Source organism: Hyla sarda, chromosome 3 (genome assembly GCF_029499605.1).
Source record: "Hyla sarda isolate aHylSar1 chromosome 3, aHylSar1.hap1, whole genome shotgun sequence".
In the NCBI taxonomy this organism is placed as follows: domain Eukaryota; kingdom Metazoa; phylum Chordata; class Amphibia; order Anura; family Hylidae; genus Hyla; species Hyla sarda.
This window is the reverse complement of record NC_079191.1, coordinates 329,589,151-329,598,245: the sequence shown is the minus strand read 5'-3', so window position 1 is coordinate 329,598,245 and position 9,095 is coordinate 329,589,151. Positions and strand designations below refer to the sequence as shown.

General features: G+C 41.4%; 1 protein-coding gene across 13 annotated transcripts in view; it reads right to left on the bottom strand.

Annotated features, from left to right (window-relative positions):
- SYNE1 (spectrin repeat containing nuclear envelope protein 1) overlaps window positions 1-9,095 on the bottom strand; it is a 483,893-nt gene that overhangs the window by 223,304 nt on the left and 251,494 nt on the right. For all 13 annotated transcript variants that reach the window (XM_056567280.1, XM_056567285.1, XM_056567279.1 and 10 more), the window contains 2 exons: window positions 5,012-5,113; window positions 625-828 (listed from right to left, as the gene is read on the bottom strand). In XM_056567280.1, coding sequence (XP_056423255.1) covers window positions 625-828; window positions 5,012-5,113 — 306 coding nt within the window. The remainder of the gene's footprint in view (window positions 1-624; window positions 829-5,011; window positions 5,114-9,095) is intronic.

Genomic DNA, 9,095 nt, shown 5'->3' with positions numbered 1-9,095 from the left:
TAACTGCTTACTTTTAACGTCCTCTCCCAGCTTGGACCTTGGTCTGTTCCTGGACTTCCTTTTTGCCTGACCCCTCAGTGAGTTGCACTGGTGTCACCAGGCCCACAAGGCCAGCTGTCACCTACAGTGGGACCACACTAGAGATAGATATCTGGTGACCCCCTGCAGCAAAGTTTACACCCTGAAGAAGGGTAAAGAGCTAAAAACCAGGAGACTACTTAGGTAGTGACTGAAGAAGTGGCTTAAAGCCAAACTGGATAGGGTGCATAGTGGGCCCATAGCCTCTGTTCCTTACAAATATCAACAAACCTATAAGACAATATTAGGATAATTCCCAGGTACCTCATATATTCTACTAAAAACAGAGCATACTGAAATACTCAGTTGGATTTTCCTTCTAGGGTCATTAACTGATTACAGTGTTTGTCCCTTTTGCAAATTATTGTGAATTTTCCACATTGAATCTTAAAAAATGTGTAGGCGTTTTCCCATTAAGATGTGGCAGCTCTTCATTCTTTTCTAAATACAGTGGTTTCTAGGTAGTTAAATGTAAAACCCATATCCTCCATTCACATATTGGTTAACATTGTATAAAGATAGCAAAAACCTGCTAACTGGTATTACCTTCAGTTTTTTCATATCTTCTGGTTCCCGACTATTTTCATATTTCAAAATTGATTCTTCCATTTTATTCAGCCAGTCTGTCATCTGTTTAATGAAGGTCTCCAATTGCATTTTTTGGGCACTGAAGTCACCTAATGTTATTTTGGCCAATTGAGAGACTTCTTTAGCATGCTCCAATTTCTGCTTTAAATCTGCTGCAATGAACTAGAATAAAGCAGAAATGACAATATTATGGAGTATCCACTGGATCACTGATGGGGTAGGACAAAGGATGCTGTTACGTTATTGTAGTGTGGATTTTTGCAACCATTGATGTGTAACGAAAATCAGGTCATAAAAGTAAGCCAGTTCTCTGTAATCTTTAGTTGGTGAATCAGCAGGATGCATAAACACGTTTCTGATTTTATTTACTTACAGGTATAATCATAGCACTTTATAACACAACCAAAGTGGTACAAAAGTTCAAAGGAGTTATTCGATAATAGAATCTACTTCCAACTGTCTAATAAATGAACATATATAACAATAAAGTTATTTTACTACTATTTCTGCAATCTCTCATGCTTCTGCTTCTGATAGAAGCTGTATGCCCTGTTGTCTTATTGCCCCACTTCCTGTCTAGTGAACATCCTGTGTAACAGACTACTTGCTGTACAGTCTATCTGGGAATTTAGCCAATCATCTCTTCCTCTCATTACAACTTCTTGACTATAACCCTGCCCGCTACACTCACAGAAGCCTCAAGCATAGTGGAAGGGTGACATTTTCTGAATTCCTAGCTAGTACAGTGGAACATGCCAATGTTTACAGGATGTACAGACAGACAGTTTGCATCAAAAATAAAAGAAAGTATATATATATATATATATATATATATATATATATATATATACACATATATATATATATATATATACACATACACAGTCACGGCCATAAATGTTGGCACCCCTGAAATTTTTCTAGAAAATTAAGTATTTCTCACAGAAAATGATTGCACTAACACGTTTTGCTATACACATGTTTATTCCCTTTGTGTGTATTGGAACTAAACCAAAAAAAAATAAAAATACTTCATCTTCTTAAAAAATTTCAGGGATGACAACATTTACGGCAATGACTGTGTGTGTGTGTGTCTGTGTGTATATATATATTTATATATATATATATATATATATATATATATATATATATATATTCATTAATTAGACAGTCAGAAGTAGGTTTTATCATTGGAGAACTTCTTTAAAACTTAAGAAGCAGGATTGTTGAGAAACCAGTGTGAACATTTAGCCATGATCACTTTCCCCCAAGCAAAAAAAAAAAAGGGGGAGATAAATAAAAGCTGTCTAGTTCTACACAGTATACACATAGACTAGACAGTTTTAGAATGCATTAGATTTATAACAGTGACTCAGGTCAGCAATTTATAGGGTAGGGTCACACATGCCATATTTTGATGTGTATTTGCTGCTGCGTATATTCCTGCCCAATGAAGTCAACAGGTAGCAGCTGATTTTGCTACCCACTGACTTCAGTGGGTAGAAAGATACACACCAACAAAATATGAAGCAAAATATGGCAGGTGTGACCCTACCCTAAAACTGTCTTGTTTATTCATTTATTTAAATTAGCTTACTAATGCATATTGGCCCAGATTTATCAAACTGTGTGAGAGAAAAAGTGGAGAGATTTTTCCACAGAACCCAATTACAGCTCAGCTAACGAGCTGTGGTAAAGTGAAAGCTGAGCTGTGATTGGTTGCTGTGGGAAAATCACTTCACTTTTTCACTCACAGAGTTTGATAAATCTGGGCCATGGTGATGCATTAAAGCCATGCTCCCTTGTCATTAAAGGAATTATCCTGTGGAATTAGGTAATTTGTTACTGACCCCAGGCTGCATATAAAATAACAAATACTGTAACTCACCTTCTGCTGCTCCCTTGTAGCTCCAACATCGGGGAGCCCTGCCCACAGCCGGTGTCTCTGCTTTCCCCTGTGCTGTAAGGCATAGCGCCATCACTGTTCAAGGCGGGACACTGCTGCAATTGGCAGAGTGATGCTGTGACGACACATCTAGAGCTCCGGACGGCTCTGCTGAAGCAGACTGTCAGCGGAGACCAGCCAGAGATGGGGTGTCCAGATCCCGTAGTTATAAAGGGAGCGAGGAGGGCGAGTTAAAGTGTTTGTTATTTTTTTTAGGCCGCCTGGGGACAAAAAGAAATTACCCAATTCCACTGGATAAGCCTGTTAAAGCCACATCCACTTTGCACTAAGTGACACCTACTTGTTGAGCATGGCACACAACACAATTCTTTTTCTCTAATATGGTATAAAAATCTGCTGAATATCTCATGCACCAGTTTGTGGCGCAAACTGCACCAACATTTTGGTACACACATATTTGTCCAATCTCCTCCAATGTCTCCTCCACATATCTCCTCCAATGTTTTTCTGATAAAATCTTACTCTGACCACAGATTTAACAATATCTGTAAATATGTGAACCCAAAGTATCCGGTAGCAACCTTAAAGGTTTTCAGTCAGCTTTAAATCATGCTCCGAGCTGCAGACAAGAGCAGATAGCTCATACGGAGATAAGATGTTTAGGGGTGGAGTACCCCTTTAAGTTTTCAATCATGTTTTTCTTCTAAGTTCAAAAATCATAGAGGATGAGCAGCTTCCAAGCCTCCTCCCTCCCCCACCCCTCTCTGCAATACAATGATTGATGATATGGCTCAGTTATGGAAGCCAAATCCTGTTCATCAATTGTGCTGGGCAAAAAGGGGGTTGAGGAAGTGAGGAGGGCAAGCATACTGCAGCACTACAGCACCTCTATAATACTATAAAGCTTAAATTCCCTTTTAGATAGGTCAAAAGTTATGACCTATTGTATACAGATTGGGCCAGGCTATAATCTAAGCCTACAATCTGAGTAGTGGCCAGAGGAGGTCAGGCCAACCTAATATCAACCCCCTGTCTTATCAGAGTTTCCGGTTTATGTTCTATTACTCCCCATGCTATACAATGTAGCACTAGGAATAAAGATTATCATGTAGCTGTCAATTATATGGTTATAATAATAATGTTAAATAAGAGAGGCCCTAGAGTCATGGGTTTGAAGACATGATATCACTTTATGCTGATCCAGTGAATGATGATAACTATTAGTCCCTGTGTGATTAAATGAAAATTAAATAGTAAAACCTGCTTTTGAGGAAAGGAAAAGTTAGAACACACTAGACAGCTACTAGACAGCTCAGTAAATTTCCTATCCACAGTTTTCTAAACAATAGCATATGGCCACAGACATGACTGTTAAATAAATAAATATATGTACCGTAGCAAGCTGAATCCCCACCTACCTAAGTATGATGAAAGGTTGGTTTTACACACAGTATTTTGCACCAGTATGTATAAGCTAAATCAGATGTATAATGTACAGACAAAAAAAATAAAAAATCAATGGAAAGTATACCTTTTCTGTGTTTTAGACCCACTCCTGGGTGTGACTTCCAAACAGTGATGCAAAATACTGGCATCCTACCTTACCCAGAGAACAAGAATCCAAAATGTCCCCAATGTAGCACTAACCTGTAGTACACCAACATGGCCTGTGCCACTGCACTGAATGAATAAAGATATAGGGGGACATTTATAAAAGGATTTACTCCCCTTTTCTTGCTTATATTTGTCTCTCAATTGTCACATATGCGACTACGCAATTTTATGTACAACATTTTTTTGCCTGCAGAGCGAGAAGAGCATGTTTTTTAGCTTTGCTTATGCGTCCAAGTTTTGAAAATGGAATTGCAGTGGTCAGAGATTTATAACATGCGACGGTCGCAAAAAAGTCGCACAGCTTTAAAAAAATGCCGTACATTTACTCCAGCTCAACCCTGACTTACAGATTTTGGTTACATGAGCAAAATCTCAAAATGGAAAACAGAATGGAGGAAAAAAGCTGATTTGCTTACGTGTGACATATTTATAAAGGCCATGTGACTTTTATGAAGGCCGAGTGATTGCACGCAAAACATTTAGCAAAATAAAACAACTAAAAAAAACATACATAAGCAAGTTTTTATAAGTGTCCCCCATAAAGTTTTTAGATTTCAATAAATTGTTAAAAAATACTTAAAATAATCAATATTCTACCAAGTGAACTATAAACATGTAATAATAATATATATATATATATATAATACATGTAACTTATACTTAATAACATTTTTCAGTACAAAGTCTGCAGTATGGGATTGCTGTTGTTATAAGGTCATGTCGCTATTCTTAGACCTTGATGTGCCAGGCAGTATACAACTTTCTTTTACAATATCTAAACCACTATGTAATGATATCAGCATATGATATGTAACGGCTACCTACCTGCAACTCTGCTGGGGGCTCCTGGCTCCGGGTCAGGTCTTTCAGTTCATTAATCTTTGAGTGAAATTCTTCCAACTTCTGCCCTTTATTCGTAACTTCAGTCTGAATTTTCCCGGGAGAGAAAATGGCGAACAAAGAATAAAAATAAGTTAAACAGTTTTCCAGAAATGCCTTGATTCAGGGCCAAACCACGCTCCCAAGCTAGCAGTGAGTAAATGAATAAGAATTTTTTCCAGCGCAGGCTATTGCTTTCTGAGTCAAATAAGAAAATACAATTTACGGTACCACAAAGACATGTAACCACTATTGTTTAATGCAAATTCCTATTATATCACAATTCATTTGCTGCAATAAATGTTTTCACAAGAACGATTCTGATATATTATTTGTAAAACAAGGCACCAAAGAATACAAACATGGTACCCCAATCAGTACCTAGGTATGCGCAGTGGAAGGGGGGATTGTCCCACTGACTGCTGTCACCGAGGAGGTGTCAAAGTTTATCAGAGTGAATTATCACAAAAACGGTCAGTGTTCTTACATATAGAGTGCGACAATCTGACTGTTAGCTCACAACAATGACCCCCAAACCACCTAACGCGTTTATGTTGCCAGGTAAATGGTGACTTCCTCAGGGGAGAAACGGTTAGGGGAATGTGAGCACAGCAAAAGGGTATGTGTGCTATGGTAGTAGCCACTACCCAGTCACACAATGTGATAAACAGTAAAAAGTAAATAGTACATAGTACAAAACTCCTATAGATCATGCATGCAAATGGTGTACTAATGCAACACATTTAACTCTCACAGTCTTTGGCAAAATTGTAAGCAACAGTCTGACCCCACCTGTTGTGGGGGTTCTAATTTCCAAGATGCCGGTGATCTGTGGATAAAAAGTGACCCCAATTGTGCCGGGAATTCAATTGGTAACAACCTGTGGGTAAAATTCATATATTTATAATATACGCTGAGGGCCGTAACCTGTAGATAGAATAAATCACAAGTGCACAATCAATACAGGTCAGCAAGTTATGCCACAAATGAAAATGGCTAAATCCCCTGCTGCAAGAAGAGAGTCATGGGGCAGGCAATGAAACACCCACCTGACCGGCTACTCACGACTCCCAGGAGTTAGAGATGGCAATTCCGCAAGAGGAGATTCAGCGACATATATGTAGTGTGAACATAACCTTAGAGATTGCATAACAGTGTGGTAAGACCTACAACAGATATTAGCACCTGCATGGGTACGGGAGCATCAACAGGCACCGCGAGCAGCAACAAACGGGCATCTGGACGCTCCCACCATATAGGTGACAGTAAGTCAAATGAGGACAATTAAAAAGCGAAAAAATATCCCTAATTTTGGTACAAATATGTAGTGTCGCCAATAAAAATAACACTGATGTCCATTTTTATAGGCATTAGTAAGTATATCACTGCACTCAATAATGACAGAGAGTAATGCAAGTATAAGGGTGCACTCAGCCCCTGATGGGGAATAATTCCCTGACCTACCTGATGCAGGAGGCTGGGAGGGATGGGTAAGCTGGCCGTGGGCTTATAAGTGTGGACTAAAAAGTGTGGTCCCACGCCGGAACCTAACCTAATAACCAGCTACATTATCCTCATCTTACAGGCGTGTATGAACTAGCTCCTCAGTGGATCCCACGATCCTCCCTAAACTGCTTGTCTACCGACCACATGAGCCCTTGGTGCACCCCTTAGACAGATCCTGTGTCCTGGTGACACTAGTCTTGTCCAAAAAACAGATAAAATTATACTGTTCATAAAGGCCCCTTGAGGCACGGCTATCCAGGTCAAAGATCCAGCGGCACTCTTTCTGGAGGAGGACTCTATTCAAGTCGTCCCCCCGTCCCCCCCCCCCCCGCCCTCTAGGGGAGGAATGTGTACCCTCTCCAATCCACAAATGTGAGGCCGCTGGTGTCCCCATGATGATTTATGTTCATATGCCAGGCAAGGGGCTTGTCTTTGTCATGTCAGACATCACCCAAGTGTTCAAGGACCCGCTGCAAAGCCTGTAGCTTCATGAGAACCACAAAATCAGTTACTAATGAGTTGACCGGTAAAACATACCACATCTCCAATTTCATTAATTGCAATACCAAAGTGGTCATCTATTTGGCCCGCTGTGACTGCCCCCGCTTTTATGTGGGTAAGACTATCAGGGACCTTAAGAAACAGTTTTTTGAACACGTGGGTGATATCCGACATGACAGAGACAAGCCCCTTACCAGGCACATGAACGTACATCATCATGGGGGCACCAGCAGCCTCATTTTCTGTGGATTGGAGAGGGTACACATTCCTCCCCTAGAAGGGGGGGGACTTTGATAGAGTCCTCCTCCAGAAAGAGTGCCGCTGGATCTTTAATCTGGATAGCCGTGTCTCAAGGGGCCTTAGTGAACAGTATCATTTTATCAGTTTTTTTGGACTAGACCAGTGTCACCAGGACACAGGATCTGTCTAAGGGGTGCACCAAGGGCTCGTGTGGTGGGTAAACAAGCAGTTTAAGGAGGATCGTGGGGTCCACTGAGGAGCTAGTTCATACCCGCCTGTAAGATGAGGGTAATGTAGCTGGTTATTAGGTTAGGTTCCGGCGTGGGACCGCACTTTTTAGTGCAGCGACCTCCACTTAGGTCTAGGGCCTAGATCAGGGTTTACCAGGACAAGTCATAGGATAGGCCCACAGCAAGCTTTCCCATGCCTCCCAGCCTCCTGCAACAGGTAGGTCAGGGAATTATTCCCCATCAGGGGCTGAGTGCACCCCTATACCCCTATTTCTCTCTCAGTCAAGGCATTATTGAGTACGGTGATATACTTACTGATGCCTATGAAAATGGACATCAGTGTTATATTTATTTGTGACACTACATATTTGTACCTAACTTAGGGATATTTTTCCACTTTTTTATTGTCCTCATTTGATCTACTGTCACCTATATGGTGGTAGCATCCAGATGCCCGTTTGTTGCTGCTCGCGGTGCCTGTTGATGCTCCCGTACCCATGCAGGTGCTAATATCTGTTGCAGGTCTTACCACACTGTTATGCAACCTCTATCATCCATACTAACACCTACATGCAATACGCATCCCTACCAGTAGCGCAATCTTAGGTGCTGGATGTTCTCGACATGCCAGGTTACCATGGCAGCCGAGGCGCTGCCACTGGTGGCTAGGGGGAGTGTCCTCCCAGTACCTGCGCTGCTCCGGAACGCCACCCTGCTTATACAGCATGAGTGGATTTGGATGACTTCACATGCCACCCGGCATAGCGCCCTTATAGAGCGTCCGGATTTCTAATCTCTCCAGACTGCCACTGCAGCGAGGAGGACGACACCAACTCAAACTCCTGGGAGTCGTGAGTAGCCGGTATCAACTGCTTGTCAGGTGGGTGTTTAATTGCCTGCCCCATGACTCTCTTCTTCCAGCAGGGGATCTAGCCATTATCAATTGTGGCATACCTTGCTGACCTATATTGATTGTGCACTTGCAATTTATCCTATTTACAGGTTACGGCCTCAGCGTATATTACATATATGTACATTTTACCCACAGGTTGTTACCAATTGAATTCATGGCACAATTGGGGTCACTCTTTATCCACAGGTCACCAGCATCTTGGAAATTAGCACCCCCACAACAGGAGGGGTCAGACTGTTTCTTACAATTTTGCCATAGACTGTGAGAGTTAAGTGTGTTGCATAAGTACACCATCTGCATGCATGATCTTTAGGAGTTTTTTTTTAAAAAACTTTTTACTGTTTATCACATTGTGTGACTGGGTAGTGGCTACTACCACAGCACACCTACTCTTTTGCTGTGCTCACATTCCCCTAATGGTTTCTCCCCTGAGGAAGTTGCCATTTATCTGGTGTCAGAAACACGTTGGGTGGTTTGGGGGTCATTATTGTGAGCTAATGGTCAGATTGTCGCACTCTATATGTAAGAACACTGACCGTTTTTGTGACAATGCACTCTGATAAACTTTGACACCTCCTCGGTGACAGTAGTCGGTGGGAAGATTCCCCCCCCCCCCCCCCTTCACTGCAAATACCTAGGT